Below are 21,761 nucleotides of genomic sequence, written 5' to 3' on the forward strand. Positions count from 1 at the left end.
ATACTTTGTCACTTTGTCTAGATATTAGAGACTATATCGTGTAGGGATTACAGTACGTTCATGTTATCTCTAATCTGATTGGTCACAAAAATAATCCTAACACGATCTAATCTGTACCATTTTATTAACTCACTACCGTTATTAAATATCGTATACAACACATTTCTTCTTTCTCTTCACCTTTTGGCATTAAAATATACCCCATGCTTTGACAGGTGCCGTCGTAACGAGATAATCAATCTTATTCGCTTCACCTGTCAGTGGTTTTAATGTTATGGCTGATCGGTGTATGGGACCATTAAGTTTAATTCTAAGCATTTACTCAGTTCAAGCTTGTCGGCAGAGGAGATTTGCTTGAATTGAGCACTGAATGAATGAACGAATAAAAAAATGAGCCTAATTATTTAGATCGCTTTCAAATTTCAAGATATATATATATATATATATATATATATATATATATATATATATACACACTCACTGGCCACTTTATTAGGTACACCTGTCCAACTGCTCGTTAACACAAATTTCTAATCAGCCAATCACATGGCAGCAACTCAATGCATTTAGGCATGTAGACATGGTCAAGACGATCTGCTGCAGTTCAAACCGAGCGTCAGAATGGCGAAGAAAGGTGATTTAAGTGACTTTGAACGCGGCATGGTTGTTGGTGCCAGACGGGCTGGTCTGAGTATTTCAGAAACTGCTGATCTACTGGGATTTTCCCACAGAGCCCTGATCTCAACATCATCCAGTGCGTCTGGGATTACATGAAGAGACAGAAGGATGTGAGAAAGCCAACATCCACAGAAGATCTGTTGTTAGTTCTCCAAGACGTCTGGAACAACCTACCAACCGAGTTCCTTCAAAAACTGTGTGCGAGTGTACCTAGAAGAATTGCTGCTGTTTTGAAGGCAAAGGGAGGTCACACCAAATAATGATTTGATTTAGATTTCTCTTTTGTTCATTCACTGCATTTTGTTCGTTTATGAAAATAAATGTTTAACACTTCCATTTTTGAAAGCATTCTTTGTTTACAGCATTTTTTCACACCCGCCTAAAACATTTGCACAGTACTGTATATATATATTCCTTTCCAAGATGTCAGTGTTACCAGAGAAATCAATTTATATTGATTTATTAAGATCTAGATTTTTTTTTAAGGTCACTTATTAAATAAAAAATATTTGAGACCTCCTGGACTAAGCCTATGTTGTCAGATATGAGAACAAATTACAGCCAAGGTATTAGATATTAGATTTAAGCACTTCTTCTTGTCTACTCACAATCGGCGTCACGGCACAAATTAGCCAGACTGAATCGGTATCCGATTAGGTGGAGAGTTCAGGGAGTAGTGAGACGCAGACAGGAGACACGGGTAGGAGTTAATTAGGGGTCCACAGTTTAATATAGGTTTAGGCCCACAGGTTTTAGCCTGGTAAACACACAGCACAATTACTTCTAGGTGTTTAAGAGGTACAACGACTGAAGAGAATACAATGGAGAGAGAGAGAGAATGAGTGCGCAGAAATGAGAAACCTAAGCTGAAAGAAAATTACAAAACATGTCTGCTTATTAATCCAGGCGCAATGATGAGAAGTGAGAGACCGAGGCGGGAGAAGAAAAAAAAAGTGGTGGCCAAACAGTGTTATCGGTGGAAAAGCTTTACGCTGCCATGGAAAGTGGTATGTTGAGTTAGGAGAGTCATTAAAAAGTGTCTAGCTGGCTAAAGCCTTGTGCATGGCTTGAAAATCACATGAATAAAATCTCCATTTGTTTAAGACGAGCGTAGAGCAAGCATTTAGTGGAGAGGCCTACAAATGAGAAAGTGTGTGTGTGTGTGTGTGTGCAGTATCGGTAAAAGTAACTCCGGACAATGCATTATAAAACAATGTGTGAGAAAACTTATGGAGACATTTATATAGTAGATCGTTCGCCGGAATACGATTATGGAAATGCCTCTAGTGTTGATTGTCGTTGCACGCTCCCTGTCTAGAGTAAAATGCATCTCATCCTTCAATTGATTCCTGTGTACAAGATTCAGTCTCCAGGAGAGCGCTGACTCACTCACTCACTCACTCACCCTCGAGTAGGTTCCTATAAACAGGAACTCCAAACGGAAAATGACCATTTCGCGATTTTATGATTTGCACTTCACCAGATGGAGGCAATTCACAAACTCCTTGCACGTTACTAGAGCTTATTCTCTCCCACGCCGACACGAAAAAAAACAGACCGTGCAAAACTTTAGCAGATTATGCAAAACTCTCAATCCATTTCTACACACAGAATTCGTTTTCTCGGACATATCGGGGCATGATTGTTCTGAGATTTGCGAGACAGCGTGTTTGAGTGAAAGAACGGCTTCGGCTCGCGAAAACACTTACTAAATACTAAGTATGATTTGAAATGCAGGATGAAAATTCGTTCTTCGGGTGAATGACAGGATTTATAAGACTACAGACAAAAGTTAAAGGAAAATAATCCACATTGAATGACTTGCAAATCTCCAAAGATATATATTACACGAAGCCGTTCGACTGCCTGCTGATGAGTGGCGGCCGAGATGCGGCGGCGCTTTAGTGTTTTCGTCCATCCAGGAATTTCATTTTCTCTCTAGAGCTACCAAAGCTCTAACATCTCATAGATTTAAGACATACTGTACGTATTACTACCGTACTGCGTTCTGAAAGTATCAGCACGATGTTTTGCACAATGTCTCAGCTACTTCGGTGACACACAACCATTAACTTGATTAGGAATAACAAAAAATGTGGCATAACCCAAAAAATAATCATATTATAAATTAATTCTACCATATCGTCGCTGTCAGGCGGAAACCTCGTATGTCCAAATTTGGTCAATTTCATATTTTTTCACATATCGATGCTATTGGTCAGTCCCCACATGGGTCTGTTATTTTTACAAGTTATTAACCAATCTAAAGTCTTGAAAATAGCTTGAGCGCAAATCTCATAACTCCATTGGACACTTCAACTGTCCACCTCTTCCTCACTCCGCGGGAGAGCTTCGCGGCATATTTCTCCTCAAGAAGAGTCGCAACGAATCAACACGTCTTCTGAGGTAAATGTCTTCAAAACACTGGGCTCAAAGAAAAAAAAATCTTCTTGACCCCCGCTAGTTCTGGTGCTCGTCTGAGGACAGGAATTTAGCACAAGACAATCCGCAACGCGGACTAAACCCTGTGCACTGCAGATAAGGTACGGCGGTTTTTTAATTTCCTGAAAAGTAACGGTTTTGGAGATATGAGGATTCCGCCCGACACCGACGATATGTATATACAGTACCTACAGGTACAGTATTTAATATTTAATGTGTTTTAAGGAAGGAAGTGATAATGTTTCTTGAGGTTAGAATAGAATGAAAAGTTTTTTGAATTATAGAATTATAAAAGAATAAATGAGTGATTTCACCGTGGCACCATATCCCTGCATAATCGCTGAGATAACTGTGAGTTGCTCTGTGTGAACAGTGACACAGCGTTTTTTTTATTTATTTATTTTTTATTTGACTTCAGAGCTGCATTGACTGACTGGCTCATTAGCTTTCGCATCGAGTGCAAATGCAAATGCAAATGGATCAGAGTCTCAGGGCATTTTTCAGGCATGATGTGTGATATACAAACATCTCTATCTGACATATATATATATATATATATAAATATATGAATTAAAGATAGATGTATACGCATCAAGCATTTTAAGAAAGCCAAACAATTTTAAGAAAAACCGGCATGACGCAAGATTGCGCTGTAATTAAAGGTGGGGTCTCCGATTTTTGAAAGCCAATGTTGACATTTGAAATCACCAAAACAAACACGCCCCTAACCCAAATGGGTCCAACCCCTATATTGATAGCTCCGCCCACACATACATACGCAACCCAGGCAACTAATGGAAAGAAATGTGTCTTTATCATAGCTGAAGGGAAGAACAATAGGATTGCAGATAAACAAACAAGCAAAAATGACACACAAGCATAATCATGTAAAGGACAAAGGCATATATTAGTTCTGTGTAACAAAGCAAAACCAACGTTACTCACCTATCGAGAAGGAAAAAAGCGCCTCAGCGTCTTAAGTAAAGTTGGTCACATATTCACAGATTGGAGTTTCCCGAGTCAATAACTCCTGAGCTAAACGCTGTTACTACACAAAACACGGTTGTAGCTGCGTCTCTACATTACTACGATAGAAAAGAGGTGTTATTTGTGTAGTAACAGCGTTTAGCTCAGGAGTTATTGACTCGGGAAACTCCAATCTGTGAATATGTGACAAACTTCCTGCTCCTTCAGTTCTCTCCAGCGCTGGAAAGCTGATCCTATATTAACACGTACTACTTCTTACCTTATCGTAAGTCTTTCTTCACTTTCTTTCTTTGTTTTTATCCTCAATGTCAATGTTAAAACCGCTTTCTGCTAATGTCACACATGCGCACTGAACACTCTCCGCCCATATTGACAAGACCCGCCCCTTTCTGCTCATTGGTTACACGTTTGTTTTGATTTTTGTTTAGTTTGTCGGCCCGACGCAGTTTTCTGAAGCATTTCTCAAACATCGGAGACCCTGCCTTTAAAGAGGACATAGAGTAAAGGGGAAAAGATCTGGCAAATGGGTGCAGAATAAATCCATGTGGATGACTTGAGCATGTGATCTATTCAAAATGTAAACAACATGAAGGCAAAAACTCACTGGACTTGACATTAAAAAAAAAAAAAAGATAGAGCAATAGGGAAGTGAAGAGCAAAGGAGCAAAACAGAAAAGATGTGTGTGCATGAGGGAGATGGGAAAAGATGGAGAGATTACAAAAATAAAAAGAGACAAGCAGAGAGAGAGAGAGAGAGAGAGAGAGAGATGAAGGGATAGAAACAAAAAAAAAGAGATTCAGCAGCTAGAGAGAGAAGAGGACATGCATGAGCAAGCTGTGTCTCCAGCTGTGAATGGACTGTAAGCGATTTTTTTAAATAAATAAATAAATAAATACAATACAATACACTGAAAATTAAAAAAAGAGGCCCCATATGAACCAACACGTTTTAATTATAAATCTTTTCATGCACACAGAACTCAGTTGCGCTTACTGGAAGTATAGCCATCACCTAATTATTGTTTTCTTATCAAAAATACTGAGGTTATGTTTTTTTGCGCTGTTTTTGTCCAAAATTTTACAAGTGCATGAAGAACAAATTGAAGGCTTTCCCACCCCAGCTATGCCAGGTGAGGGAGGCTCAGGTCATTTTAATTAGCACTGTATGTGGCACAGCCAAATCAAATCTTTTGAGTGTGTGTGTGTGTGTGTGTGTGTGTGTGTGTGTGTGTGTGTGTGTGTGTGTGTGAATACTCATAAGCTGTAGCTAAGATCTGATCAGATTTCAGTTCCAATTAACATGAATACAGAGAGAGAAAGACAGAGAGAGAGAGAGAGAGAGAGAGAGAGAGAGAGAGAGAGAGAGAGAGAACAGTCTGTTGGGGTAACTTGGTAAACAGCACCGGACCCCAGGGTAGCTCAAAAGAGGATAAACAAACAATAAATACGAGGAGGTCTTCAAAAACCTGTCAAGATTATTCTTTATAACTATGCCTTAGTGGCATGGCATGCAATATCGTTATGTATGAAGATGCCAAGTTGTTGGATAAAAGAGTCATTTGTTTATTTTTTATATATTAAACAAGAGTGAAATGCTTTTCTGCACATATCACCCACCATACAGAACCCTGCTCAAGGACACAATAGTGGCAGCTTGGCAGTGCTGTGGCTTAAACCCTGTCCTACCCATTAACAACCCAGAGCCTTAACCATTTGTGCCACTATTGCCCTAGTGAATATGAAATGAACATCACCCTAATAAGTCAAGGTTGTGGTCAGATCTGTATGGATGTCTGCATTGCTCCTGAACCATCTTATCATCATCAACATCAAAATAAATAAATAAATAAATAAATAATTACTCACTCTCACTCATTTTCTACCGCTTATCCGAACTACCTCGGGTCACGGGGAGCTCTCAGGCGTCATCGGGCATCAAGGCAGGATACACCCTGGACGGAGTGCCAACCCATCGCAGGGCACACACGCACTCTCATTCACTCACGCAATCACACACTACGGACAATTTTCCAGAGATGCCAATCAACCTACCATGCATGTCTTTGGACCGGGGGAGGAAACCGGAGTACCCGGAGGAAACCTCCGAGGCACGGGGAGAACATGCAAACTCCACACACACAAGGTGGAGGCGGGAATCGAACCCCCAACCCTGGAGGTGTGAGGCAAACGTGCTAACCACTAAGCCACCGTGCCCCCTAAATAAATAAATAATTAATAAATTCCAAATATTTGAATAAACTAGTGTAAAGACAAGGGGTTCGTAACAAGAAATAAAGCCAACTGGACCAAACTGGCGGAAACACACAATTGTACACGAGGTATATGTATGCTATACAGTAGCATTACAATTTCCCTTCACTGAATCTTAGAGGCCCAAACCTCTGTGTCCCTGTGCACAAAGTGAGCTCCATGAGAACATGGTTTAAAAAGGATGGAGTGGAAGAACTTGTGTGTCCTCAAGCTGAGTTCATCCCAACTGAACACTGTTGAACTGGAACAGAATTTGCATGACTTGGTCTTCTCACGTATCACTGCCTGACTGCACTAAAGATCAATGTGGGGCAAATCCCTACAGCACCACCAAAACATCTAGTGGAAAGCATATCTGGAAGAGAAGGTGTGGGGGGACGTTCAAAGAAATTTTGTATGTTAGTTAAAAAATTACAAGATTTTAAGAGTTTCCAGGGCAGAGCTAGAGGGTGCCACCCCGAATTTTTATTTGATAGCATTGGAAGTTTGATGCTGATTGACATCTCATTTCACCTATCAAAAGAAGTCTTCGTTTGATGTTTGGTCGCGGCGTCGCTCAACATTTCAAATCCATCAATCAATGACAAGAAAGAGTTGAGAGGTAGAGAAGAATAGTAAAACATCAAATTTCGGTAAGCTTTGAGATTAAACACAGGATTTAGTTTTCCAGAAAAATATTTCGAAAGTTACGTCGCTATATAAATTGACGTTAGACGCTATTAACAGATTAATCAGACAAGAGAGAATATTTGGAAATTTTCAGCACTTCCTGATTATACAGGTCTATTTATGAAAGTGTGTTTGACATACACAAGATAAAATGATAACATAATTTATTATAATTTATTTATAAAATAGATTATGAGAGATGTATTCTACCTCTAATGAGCAATTATGGGATTCATCCATGCTCCTTGTTAGGGTAATTTGTGTCATAGTTTTTGCACTCCTACACCCCCTGGCCACCCCATGTATAAAACTCTAATTCACTTCCAAATCTGATCATGTTTAGCTTAATTTACTATCTCATCCATGCTGTCTTATTCCATACAGAATGTGAAATAAAAACAAGTCCAGGGCATGGCTAACATCCAAACCTTTGAAAGTATGAGTTATACTCAGGTTATGCTTCACTGATCTCCGCACCCCACTGCTTTAAAAGCTGTGGCAGAGGTTTGTTTGGCCAGACCTGCACATTACGATACCTGGAGTATTTACAGGATTAGTCTGGAATGGTGAAGTTCACTCAAGTGGATCTTCCCTCTCTTTCTTTGGGTTCTTACTAATGCTGCTCACATGTTCCCAGCATCCATTGCCTTTCTTGGGGAGAGCAAGCAGCAAGCTTGTGGTTGAGTCTGAGAGACATCCGTAGTGCCGTTCAACAGTTAAGTTCATCAGTGTGATGTAGGCACCCTGCTAAGACACCCCCATTATAGTAGAAATTACTTCTCTCTCTCTCTCTCTCTCTCTCTCTCTCTCTCTCTCTCTCTCTCTCTCTCTCTCTCTCACACACACACACACACACACTCTCTCTCTTTCTCTCTGCCTTCCTGCCAAGCCGCTGAACAATGGGAATCACTTTAACTCCTGTTATTCTTCAAAAAGGCATTCTGCCAGGCTCTGACAGGGGAAGAAAAATCATTTGCCTCCTTCCCCTCAATGCCCTTTTGCTCAGCAATGGAGAACCATGTGGTCTACTGATGTATTCCACTGAATACAGGCTTGAGGGTTCCCCTCAAAATCGCTGAGTAGTAGACAATGTCAGCCTAACTACATTTTTCAGGTTAATATATTAGTTATCAATTTTCACCCACTGCGGACCAGGTGCTGCATAAGATAGATAACTAATTCATTCTTTATAGGGATTATACTGACTGGTTGACTAGTTGAAATACAGGGGTTATAGACCATTGAAAAAAGACCATGCAAGTAAAATTCCCAGATCAATATCAGTCTGGAAAACCTCCTTAGGCAGGGGTCGGCAACCCGCGGCTCCGGAGCCGCAAGTGGCTCTTTCATCCCTCCCTGTAGATTTGGAAAATAAATATTTAATTTAAATGTATTTTATTTTAGTTAGTTTTTTTAAAAATGTAATTCTAAATTCGAAGATTATGATGCTCTTGAAACATTAAAATAAACCGTGTTTAATTTGTCTGGTGCTCAAAATATGCGTCATAACTGCCGACTTGCGAAATCCGACACACAGAAGCAGACGCATTTTTGGCAAGTTAAAATTTTGACGTCATGAATACGAAGAGGACTCCATTAGACATTGAACATTTTATTTGAAAGTAACCTTCAAACCAGCGTCTTTTTTGTTAAGGTTAGTTCAAACTGTTCAAAATATTTTTGTTTGCTTGCAGAAATAAAATTTCGTTTACTCGGTAGTAGTTCATTCATTTCATAAATGCAACACACTACAGTTTTTTCTATACTTTCCATAAAGGTAAAAACCGATATATATGCAGTGTTATCTTCATTTTAGATGTCAAAAGGGTTTTGTGGCTCCTTGTGGGTTTTTTTTCTGAGGGAAACGGGTCCAAATGGTTATTTGAAGTGTTTAAGGTTGCCGACCCCTGGTCTAGATGTACTAGTGGCTCAGTGGTTAAGGCTCTGGGTTAAACCCCCAAGCCCTAGTAATGCCAAGTTTCCTCTGTTGAGCCCTTGAGCAAGACCCAGGGATGCCGTAGCATGGATGACCCTATGCTCTGATCCCAAGAAGCTTCCTAAGAAGCTAGGATATGTGAAGAAAAGAATTTCACTGTACTATAAAGTATATGTGGTAAATCTTCTTCTTTTTCTGCTGTAGACATAGCATCTCACATTACAGCTATAAAAAGGACTTCGTTAACAGACGAGCTCCCATGTTGCTCAGTTTCAGTCGATTCTTTCAGCTGAGCTATACAATCCATTTAAAGAATTGGTATGTCATTAAGTATTGTAATATGGCACAGATATATTACTGTGCACATTTATAGTACTGATTTAACTATACTAGTTGTTGATCTGAACTAACGCCACCACAAATGCGGGGTCAATACAGTCACTGACCTCCTTAACTACAGAGAGAACCTTATTTTTCCAAGTGTGTGTTTTAATTTTTCTGCTAATTTATTCCAAACAGTCCACACTTCATATTCCTGTCCCATCCCCCTGTTCCATTACATATAACCATCTGCTACCTGAATAAATGCCCTTGAGGATAAATGTATGCTAAACCCATGACCCAGAAAGCACTTCCCGTTAGTCCCGCTGGTCCCTACTTTAGTAGCCCATACAAAAGTACCTAGCATTAAGCAAGCCTTACATGGATTTAGAAGCCAATTCAATGTGCAGTATGATTTCAGAAGCAGTATTTTGTGGCCTACTGATATCGACAGATCCCCTTCAAAAAAAGGAAAGCGGAGTCCACAGGGTGCCAGGAAGCCTGAGCCTCTTTCTGCATAGGAGCAAATTATCAGCAGTAGCGGAGATAAATAAGTGCCGTTTTGACCTAGCATGAGCCGGAACTAATTCAATTTCAAATTATAACAGCTGTCAATGAAGCCATGGCATGGAAGTGTTTCTCTCGTCTTCTTCCTCCTTCCTCTGTCCTTCCCCAGTGAATCCTTTACGGTTGGATACCTGGCCCTTGGGATGCATTTTAATGCATTCTAACAAGCAGTCTTTAGTGCATCACAGACAGGAATCATCTTTACACTAGTGTTAGACCATAGAATTGGACTTGCCTAGGAATGGATATAATTTAAGGGGATAACCCAGAGAAAATTTTAAAGGAAAAAAACTTCCTAGTTGCGTAAGTATGGACACCCTTAAAGGTGGGGTGTACAATGTTTGAGAAATGCTTCAGAAAACTGAGTCGGGCCGACAAACAAAACAAACGTGTAGCCAATGAGCAGAAAAGGGCGTGTCTTGTCAATATGCGGTGGAGAGAGTGTTCAGTGCGCATGTCTGACATCAGCCAAAAGCGATTGAAACACTGACATGGTGGATAAAAACAAAAAGTGAAAAAAGGCTCCAAGTCTTCTGTTTCCATGTGTTTATCCGCAGCAATGTTACAACCTCTGGCTCTAACATTACCTCCGCCTCGGGTTCTAGGTGTTGAAAGTCGTCTTCCACGTGAAACGGAGCTAAACCTTTCACAGTACAACACACATTACTAAAAAAACACATTTGTATTACCATAGTATTACTCATTGAGTTCATTTATTGATAAAAATATCCCCTCGGCCAGCTGCCCCAACAGGTTCCGCCATAATAGTTGCCTGTGTTGCGTATGTATGTGTGGGGCGGAGCTATCAAAACAGGGGTGACACCCATTTGGGTTAGGGGCGTGTTTGTTTCGGTGATTTCAAATGTCAACATTGGCTTTCAAACATCATAGACTCCACCTTTACTGAATACTTTACTGAAGCATCATTTGATTTTATTACACCACTCTGTCTTTCAGGGTAAGAATTGACTTTGCAATATTTTCTCCCTCTTTCTTGCAAAAAACATTCTAGATCCATCAAACTAATCATATCCTGTGTACAGCCTGCTTCAGGTCATCCCACCGGATTCAGAATAGGCTCTGGCTAGGTTGTTTAAAATCATTGATCTTTTTTTGGCCATTCCTTTCTTGATTTTGGATGTATGCTGTGGGTCATTGTTGTGCTGAAAAAAAATGTGTTTTCATCTTTGACTTACAAACAAATACCAAAAGGTTTCAGTAAAATTGATCCCTCCACTTTGAAGAAAGCCCTGGGTTCCTCCTGAAGAAAAGCAGCCTTAAAGGAGAATGCTGGCACCACCATACAACGTGGGGATAGGGTTCTTTTGGAGATGTTCTTTACTTTGGATCAAACACACCTTTTATTATTTTGGAATGATTATACTTTTGGGAGTACAAGGTTTGGGTTGATTTAGTGATTTATTTTTTGTGACAAAGGTCTTCCGTCTAGCCACCAGACCCCGTATCCCAGATGTCTGTAGAATATTTCGGATTGTTATCACATGCAGAGAGTAAACCTTGCTTGTTAGATATCCCTGCAGCTCTTTTAATATGATTGTAGGTTTATTTTGCTTTGGTTTTTCTTTTAATTTCAATACACATAATTTCACATTGAGGGTGAAAAAAGTTTCCGACTGTTGCTTTATCTTTATCCAACAAATTCAGAAGCATGGTGGTGATAGCATCACATTGTGATGATGCTTTTGGAATATAAGACGGGTCAGGATTTGTCTCTATGCAATCCCACATCAAGACGAATGGGCCAAAATATCAAGACTACTATTTAGATAAAAGGACATGTCATAAGACTTATGAAGATGAAAACAATGAAGCATTTTACCCCTAAACTGGGTAATTGTATGTGACAGCCATGACTGACATAGCATGCATATCTCCAGGAGAGCTAGGCTACGTATACAGTACAACTTGCCCCAGTCTACAAATTTGTCTCTTCATTCATCACAACTGTTTTCGAACATGATTTGAAGCCGAGCTTGTCATCATCTTGCCACACTGTCTTATTTTAACACTCTGTAATAATCACCATGCAGGCTCTCCGCTGCACAGGCTTAGGTACACCAGTGGAAATGAGATTTATGGGCTTATAAGGGCATAAATGTTGCTGTTAATAAATGTGATTTATGATGTGCTGAGAGCACACGGTAAGTGTTTTGATGAGTGAGGGGAAAGAGACCCATTTGGGCACTTGTGTTTTATTTTCAGTGTGAATGATTGGCCCCTGCAATGCTTTTAAAAGCATGCCAGATGGAGGCAGGCAAATGGTGAGTGTGTGTGTGTGTGTAGAGAGAGAGAGAGAGAGAGAGAGAGAGAGAGAGAGAGAGAGAGAGAGAGAGAGAGAGAACAAGAATTAGCCTTAAAGGTAAATGACAAAGTTTGTCACCTCTGAATTTCTTCATCTCCCAGTTTTTCCTTTAGACTGGCAAATCTGTGTTGTGGGCGTATTGTGTGTGTGTGTGTGTACATATGTGCAAGCCAGCACAGATGACTTTAAATATAATGAGTGTTTGAGTCTCCCAACACGTATGAATGTGTGTACATGTGTGATAGCAGGAGCTCAGGCTGAGATGGAGACAGATGGACCGAGCGAGTGCTTGTGCAATGGATGATACCAAAGTGTGAGCACGGACACACTCACAGACACGTGCCCATAATTAAGAACCTTCTAAACTTAAACCGATGTAAGTGAGCCTCTCTATTCTGCGTTTCTTTGTCGCATCTCTTTTTTTTTCCTATTTTCTCATTCACTGTCCCTAAGGACAAATTACCATGATTATCATTTCTCCGCTCTATTCTTAAACTCTCTCTATTCTACCCATTCCTGTACTCCCATCTCTCGACCTCCCTCTCTTTCTCGCTCTCGTGTTTGGACTCGGTACTTGGCACGGACTCCAGAGAAATAAATTACTAATATATACGAGCAAAGCTTTTCTGTATCTTCATCTTTCATCTAGCTCTCACCTAACAAAAAGAGATTGATCATATCAGGCATGCCTATGTAGTCATCCGTCCTGAAATCTATTTATCTATCCATCACACAGACAGCACGAGCTCTAAAAAAAAAACCCAGGCAAAAGTCTGCAAATAAAATTGAAATTCACGTAAAGGTTTATAGCTCATCGTTCAAATTGTGCTTGGACCTACCTACTAAATAACACTAGAATCTTAACAAAGCATGAAGCTGCTGTGTAATTGTACAATCAGCCATAAAAGAAATGACACGGCTAGAGAGGTTAATGGGTTAATAAACGTTTTTACTGAACGAAGACTTTCATGTCAGAACTTATAGATTAGCCTCTTACATTTTTTTGTTTTGTCTTCGGCTGTGGCTTCGTTGACAAATAAAAAATTCTGTTAATGCTTTGAATTTCTGGCCTCTTCGTGACCTGAGTGATTTTGCCATGGTTGCCAGATCTGTATGACAAAAGCAAGGTAAACAAATCTAAATAGGCAAGGTAAACAAATCTACGTACATGAGTCTTAAAAAGTACAAAAAAAATCACTATACAATTCTGGAAATTGTATTGCATATAAGCAGCCACCATTTATTCTATTTATTTATTTATTTATTTATTTATTTATTTTTGTAGAGCATCTTGCGACGTATGTACCATGATACACAGAGTGAATTGAACGCAATCCAACGAATGTACAGTAAGAGAATCTGACATAAATTGTGAAATATTCTGGTATGTGGATCTGAACGTTTAACCGGTGAACGTTATTTGGGTCCTAACTGTTTTGAACTAGATATTAATTGGATTTCTTTCAAGCAAAAAGTAACAGAAACCAACATGTGCAGGTTTATCAGTGAAAAAAAGAAAAACTTTAAAGGGAAAGATAAGCCAGAGAACTTTCTTTATATTTTATTTTTCCCAAATGTGTCCTAATTAAAATGAATTCCTAATTTCAATGGGCCAAAGAAGACTCAAGATGCTGTCACAGCTGGCCATTGAGTTGGGAATTGTTCAAAAGCTGTGATTTGATGTTTTGAGGGATGAGTTTAAAAAGAAAGAAAATTAGAACTGCATTGTATATATCACCCATGATGGAAAAAAAAATGTGTGGTTGTTTAGATATATAAATCAGGAAATTATAAATCTGTAGTTGAGAGAGCGGCTTAGTGGTTGCCATTTTTGTTGCCAAGGTCGGTGGTCCTGTGTTCTCCCTGTGATTCAGGGGTTTCCTCTGGGTTCTCCAGTTTCCTCCCATAGCCCAATGACTTGGGGACTTGCAATGTAGGCTGAATGGCATCTCTAAATTTTCCAGAGTGTACGTGTGATTGTGCCCTGTAATGGGGTGCCCTGAGTCCTCTTGGATAGACTTCAACGTTCCTTTGTTATAAGATGAACAATAAACCAAGTACATCATGAACAAATTGGATGTCTTAGCTCAGTTTAGCGACTCGCTGGCAACCCAAAGCACACGGCATGCTCCACGTGTTGTAAAATAGAATCTCTCTATATTCGACAGACTCCTTAGGGGAGGGTGTACCAAATGCCGAAGCAGTAAGAATCTCCCGGCAAACAGATTGGAAAACAGCAGAAATATAAGCAGTAGGTATGACATTTGAAATAAAGTAAATTTTGTCGCAATCAATTCAAGATAAAGTAAATTATCATTGTTGATCTGCACATCTCCAGTCACTTGTACTGGCTTACATGTGGATGTATAAGGAAGTAGTTTTCTCATATCTCATTTTATACAACTAAGCAATTGAAGGTTAAGGGCCTTGCTCAAGGGCCCAGCAGTGGCGGACACGGGATTCAGGCTCACAACTTTCCGAAAAGAATTCCGCCTTCACCTCTAAGCTAACTTCAGTGGCAATAAAACTGATTTGGAGTGCTAGTTGCGCCATACCAGTTTACCAATACCAGGAACGCCTACTAGAGATATGCAGCACTATCGCTGAATATGTGAACAGAGCATTAATGTCTGGCTATGAGAGTTTGATCTGATTGTTCAGCTCCCAGTTGGCATAACCAACAATACATTTCAGCCAAGCACGCTTATATATTTTGGGTGGATGCCAAGCCGTAGTAGAAGCGACCGTATTGTTTCAAATTTGTCATTTTTTTATTTAAAAGCAGAATCTAGCATCAACCGATCTCGCCATAAGATTCAAGTATCCTCTGAAACAATTACATCTGTTCACTAAATCGTGCCAAAACGCGACAAGGTATAATTTGAAAAGATATATTCAGCTTATCACAAATTAGTGAAGCCTGGTGGCGGAAGCATTAACGCTTCTCTTCAGCTGGAGTTCTAGTCACAATAGATCATAGATCATGGATAAAGTCTATGTTCATTTACCCCCACTTCTGTGTTTACATTTGATGTCTAGGTATGGCTACACATAAAGAAAAGCATTAGGTTGAATTCCTTGACCATGTTTTGAACACTATAGCACAAATACCGTGCACAACACGTTATTTCAACCATAAATAATCGGCTGCACACGTACTGTACGTTATGTTAAGCACCCACTAAGAAGCATCTGGCTACACCCCAGCTACAGTACGCCTCTGTGAGCCACATGCTAATCTACTCACGGAGAGAGTAAGAGAATGTGAGGCAGAACTGACTTTGCAGGGTTTTGGATGACATTTTTTAACGCCATTTCAAGTAATTGAGCCGAATTGCGAGGTGGCTGCCTTTGATAGTGTTATAAAATACCTTCAAGCATAGTTTGAGATAGCCAAGAAGATAGATGGATAAGGTGAGAGCAGTAAAGGCAAAGAGACTGAGAAAGAAACAAAAATTGAGATAACTGAGAGAGAGAGAGAGAGAGAGAGAGAGAGAGAGAGAGATATTATGGTACTCTAGTGGGTTAAACCCAAGGGAAGCTAGTATTTCTCACCGGAACACAAAATTTTCTTTTTTTTAACAAAGGAACTGCAAGAATTCTTAATAAATAGACAACTGAAGAAAGAAGGTTAATGGCACTAGGCTAAGATTTGGGAAACGTTATAAAAGCCTAACTGCCAAGTCATTCATCATGTATTTTTACAAGATTTTAATTGCCTGTCATTTAAAGTTTAGAACAGATTTAAGAAGATTCAAATTAAAAAAACTGAACTAATGCGCCTTTAATTCAGTCACGTCTCGTTCCATTAGGACCTCACCTCTTGTACTTTCAGATTGAGGGGGGGTGGAAAATAAGGACATGTCTCATTCAGGCACCATCTTAAGCAAACTGACAGCAAGTCAATTAATTATAAAGTGCTTTTAAAGAATGACCTTTCGCACAAATTTGATTTGTGACCGGTCCCAGCACACGCTGATTACAATATCCGAGCTTTCAAGGCGAGCAGATAGTCATCCGAACTTCATCCAAATTTAGATAGAAAAGTATCTAGAGAACAATGCATTATGCAATGCAACCAATTGTCCCAACCTGACACTGTTCCTTTATTTTCTAATTGTCACAACATGATTATTAGATGAAGACAATTTCCTAAGACATTAAACTTTCCAAGTCTTTTAAAAAAAAAAAAATAAATAAAAAAAAAAAAAAAGGGTATTGTGCAAATATTTCTAGCACTGCCAAATAAATAACCACAGACACTTTCTGTTCAACTCAAATTTGTCTAAAGGACGGTTTATCCCCATCTAATCCTAGTTCCAGTTTCGAAAACGGGTGGTTTCCTGAGTTGTAGAAAATCAGTTATAGCAAAGCACAAGGAGAGACGAATATTTACTGTTCTGCATACTAATTATCCATATCTTGTTATTTTCCCTTTTCACTCAGGAAAGAGAGAGGACACTTCAACTGTCATGTTCTGTTAGTAATTACTTTAGTAATTTAGGTCAAATTGCATTTCTGGCAAAGTATATCTGATATTTCACGTTCATTATGAGCAACATAAAGAATACGGTATGACTGCAAATAAACTGGCAAAATATTATTGACCTAGAGGTAATATGGGTGCCAAAATATCTGTCACTACCAAGAATTTTGGACATTTGGACAACAGAATTATAGTCTTTTCCATAAAACAAACCAGTCAGATGTGTAGGATCCCGTACAACCCGAATGCAGTATGTTAAATAGACAAAAAGTTACATGGTAACATGGTCTCCTGAAAGCAACCGTGAACAGAGAATCTCCGAACAAGACCACAATTAAGAAAAAAAGAGTCCAATACATGGATGATTGCTGGTCAAAAGTAGAAGCTGAAGTTAAAAAAGATACAAGATACCTTCCAAATATGAACGCCAATAACGTTTATCGCAAATGTCTAGCGTCAACCGATCTTGCTACAGTATAACTTTCGAGAATCCTGTGAAACAATAGTCTCTGATCATTAAATTGTTTCAAGCCATGTAGCTAAATCAGGGGTGTCAAACTCAGGCCCACGGGCCAAATTTGCCACGAGATCATATCAAATGTGCATTACAGCTGGCTAGCCGCATGCTCCGCTAATACTACAAATCCCAGAATGCCTTGCCACTGTATTGACGCGTAGTCACGAACAGCAAGCGCCCCTCATTCAACAACCGTGCTACAGTCACAACAGGCAAGTTAACTCCACCCTCCACAAATATGGCCAAACGAAAGATGGACAATAGGAGCTTTCAAGACAGGTGGGAGGCAGATTATCTGTTCACGAATATAAAGGACAGACCTGTTTGTCTTGTGGGCGGAGCTAACGTGTCTGTAACCAAAGAGTATAACATAAGAAGACACTAGTCGAAAAGTTGGATTTTCACTGAATGAAATTATTATTTTTGGTTGTTTTGTTGTTGGTTTTGAAAAAGATCCACTTCAAAAAGGAACTTACAGTAAAATGATCCAGTGAGAGGCGTAATTTATTTATTTATTTAAATAAGAAATGAACACCACTGATGTGTCTTTTATTTCAAATTTAATTTCTTATGTGTTTGTAATATCAAGCTCAGGTTGTTCCAAATCCTATGTTCAAGCAAAACTAAAGTTTGTTGACAAATGAAAAAGGTTGAACATTACATATCAGTTGCAGTTAATTTTTCAATAAATATTCAGTTTGGTCCGTGACTTTATCTCGGTTTTATATTTTGGCTCACTGTGAATTTGAGTTTGACCCCCCTGAGCTAAATGCTTTAATTAAACCGAGGTATAATTCAAAAAAGATGATCTTCAGACCAAAATAAGACAGCTTATCCTCCACAGTGAAGCATGGTGGTGGGAGCATCAAAGAATAGCTTCCTAATACGAACGGTCATAACGTTTATCTAAAATGTTAGAAAGCTTCTTCAAGCAAGATGTTATAGAAATAATGGGTGGGGAAGCCTGTAGGCTGTCTTACTGTATTAACAAATGTAAACAAATAATGCCAGAAACTCAGAAATGTAGCATAGCACTGAAATTATACAGTACTAGCACTTTAATCATAGATGAAATGGTTGAACAATGATGTGTTTTTATATGAAATTCTCTTTTCTGAGCAGGGGTTCTTGATCAGCTTTGAAAGTTTGCTGTAAGATTTCCTTTATTTTTTTGAAAAAAAAAAAACCTAAGCAGAACCATTAAGCAAAAAAAACAAATTCTTGTTTGTTCTTGGATTATTGCTTGTCTGTGAAAACACAGGGAAGGACAACACATCAAGAGTACGTACCTGGCTATCATAATAATAAAGGACACTCGTTTTTTTCTAATAGAAAAAAAAAATGCTACCATCCTTTTTTCTGTCACCACCACCACTGAGTCCTGTAATGGTCCTTGAGCATCATGAATTGTGCCAGGTGCTTGCTGTCACCTAGATTGACGTTGCCACCCTAGCAGACCACAGCTAAAAAAAAAGCTATTCAGAAACAGACTGATAAATTAGCTTCACATCAGTGTTATGAGGAACCCAGGTTCATTCTTATCTAATGAGCCAATCATGTTGCATCGTATGTAATGTATGAAATCAAGTCACAGGTCAATAGCTTAGGTTAATCTTTACGGGAATAATCCCATTGATCTCAGTGACTACAGAGAAACATACAAAGGGATTTTCACATGCAAAAATATCTCTAGAGAAGAAAAAGCATAGACTTTGCAGAAAAGCATCTCATATTAATACTGAAAAACATACAACCTTAAGGAGGATGGGCTATAACCACAGAGGCCCACAGTTCATGGTTCTTATTAGCTGACTGTACAGTTATTCCTATCAAAGTAAGCGTAAGACATTGGGCATCAAGGCAGGATACACCCTGGACGGAGTGCCAACCCATCGCAGGGCACACACACACACACTCTCATTCACTCACACAATCACACACTACGGACAATTTTTCAGAGATGCCAATCAACCTACCATGCATGTCTTTGGACCGGGGGAGGAAACCGGAGTACCCGGAGGAAACCCCCAAGGCACGGGGAGAACATGCAAACTCCACACACACAAGGCGGAGGCGGGAATCGAACCCCAACCCTGGAGGTGTGAGGTGAACATGCTAACCACTAAGCCACCGTGCCCCCCTTATATCTATACGTTATACAGGGAAACTATGCTTATTAATATAATTTCTTCTCTCTCTCTCTTTAGCCAGACAGAAAGTGACTAGAATACTAAACTGAACACTAGAGAGAAAGTAGAATAAAGCCCAAATTTGCAACGCACTCGTTCCTCCCACCCCACAAGGGCATCGTCAGTGTCACACTCCTAAAGAAAGCAAAGCCTCTTAGCCATGCCTACGAACATGTTACACATTCACAAGTGCTGTGTGTGAATGAACAAACATAATAGAACTACTGAAGCGAAGACTTAACATACACATACACTGCACATATACACTGAAACCCCTTTTAAACCCACATTTTGTGTTGTATTGTATCTGATTTACCAATATGTCTAACATATTGGTAAGCAAGGTGCAAAATAAAGTTGAATTAAAATTAAAAGCAAATTTTTAGTAGAACCACCTTTCACTAGATGTGATCCACTTCAGAAACATCTGGAGTCTGATTTCCCCTCCATTATTCTTTCTTATGCTCAAGTACAGCAATTTTATGGTAAATTTTTGACTTATATTCTCAACCGGATTGCTATCTGAGTAGTGTTAATTTCGTCACCTATTTTTAATTTAGTCTTAGTCTTAGTCTTGTGCCAAATGTCCTTGTTAGTTTTAGTCATATTTAGTCATTCACATATCTTTTTTGTTAGTCAAGTGTTAGTCGACTAAAAGTCTCGTCATTTTAGTCTAGTTTTAGTCAAAAGAAACCTCAAGGTATCTTAGTCAAGTTTTAGTCGACTAAAAGTCTTTTAATTTTAGTCTAGTTTTAGTCAAAAAATTGTAGTCTTTTTTAAAATAACACATTATTACTGAGATTATTACTGATAAACATTTCAGTAAAAAAAGTGTTTCACATCTCAAACATTGGTTAAATGTCATAATTACCTGACAAAATACACTTGTTGAATGATTTTTGTTGAATGCAAATGTTAAACATGTCTGGTTTTCAATTTCTGATTTAGGAGACACATTCACAAATGATTAACCTGTTCTTAAGTTCTTAACTTAAGTTACAAAGGTTTTTAAAACTGTTTTGGTTGCCTTGTGTCTCATGTTTCTGTTCAAATCAGAAATAAAATAGATATACTCTGAAAAACTGAAAAGAATAGGCCACTTTATTGTGGGCTTAAAATACAACCTACTTACAGTCCGCAAATCACAAAAGTATCAGTGAGACGTTGAGAACACTCGTTTAAACAGTGCATACACATCACATTTTTTACTTTATTGATACTGCTTTTAATCGTAATGCAAAGACCGGTCATCGGGACATAAGCTGTCATGTACAATAAAAGAGACTGCGCAGCGACAGGAAATATAATGTAACACAAAAAGCCTGCCTAGCCCAGGTGTGGACTTGTGCTAAGGATTTTTTTATTTTTTTTTTTTTTGAGCGGCATGTGGACGAATTCTTTCTATGCACACACTAAACAGCACGAAGCTGCGAACTCGTTGTGAATATTTTAAAGGCTTAACAGCTGATGAAAAAGCAGAGACAATTGTAGACGAAAATGAAGAGAGATTTTATCTTAGTTTTTATTCTATACAAAACATTTTCGTCTCGTCTTTTTTCGTCAACAATAATGTTAATTTAGTCTTAGTCAGCGTTTTTGGACAGCGGTGCAGTCTCATCATCGTCTCGTCTTAGTCATGGAAAAAAAAAGGTTGTTGACGAACATATTTCGTCTCGTCTCGTCTGACGAAATTAACGCTATATCTGAGCTTCGTCCAGGTTCTCGTCTAGAACATCCTAGTTTTTTTTTCCATCTTTGGTTCAACCATGACCAGTTTTCTGCTGATGAAATGCATTCCTACAAATAGATGCTACCACCCTCATGCTTTACTGTAAGCCCACTGTTGAAATCGTTGAATATTTTATCTCATCAGTGCAGAGAATTCTTCCTCCACATGTTTACTGAATGTTCACACTTGGATTTCTTTATAACCTTCAGAATTATCCTTAGCTTCTTGGTTCATTCTCTGATTTTAATTGTCCGGCAAATATATTAATTGTCCAGCAAATAATCTTGCACAGTGAGCAAACCAAGTTGTTTATTTCAACCTATGATCCCGTTCACTTATATTTCAGTTCATTGACAACTTCAAGGTGACGAATGTTTACGCAAAGCACTGCATGTATATATGTCTATGTGCATTAGTGATACTCACTCTGGGTAAAATGGGGCGGATTATCGTTGACGTCCGTCAGTTTCACGGTTATCGTGGTGGTTCCAGAAAGTCCGCCAAGATGTCCACCCATGTCTTTAGCCTGGAGTACTACGAGGTACTGATCCTGAGCTTCTCTGTCCAAATCAGGGACTGCTGTGCGCAAGATACCTTTGAGAAAGTGGGCAAGAAAGAGAATGAGAGAGATGAAATCCAATAACAC

General features: G+C 39.0%; 1 protein-coding gene across 1 annotated transcript in view; it reads right to left on the reverse strand.

The window, feature by feature from the left end:
- Positions 1-21,761, reverse strand: part of LOC132848316 (uncharacterized) — a 142,914-nt gene that overhangs the window by 34,355 nt on the left and 86,798 nt on the right. The window contains exon 5 of the mRNA XM_060873915.1: positions 21,542-21,709. Coding sequence (XP_060729898.1) covers positions 21,542-21,709 — 168 coding nt within the window. The remainder of the gene's footprint in view (positions 1-21,541; positions 21,710-21,761) is intronic.

Source organism: Tachysurus vachellii, chromosome 7 (assembly GCF_030014155.1).
Source record: "Tachysurus vachellii isolate PV-2020 chromosome 7, HZAU_Pvac_v1, whole genome shotgun sequence".
In the NCBI taxonomy this organism is placed as follows: domain Eukaryota; kingdom Metazoa; phylum Chordata; class Actinopteri; order Siluriformes; family Bagridae; genus Tachysurus; species Tachysurus vachellii.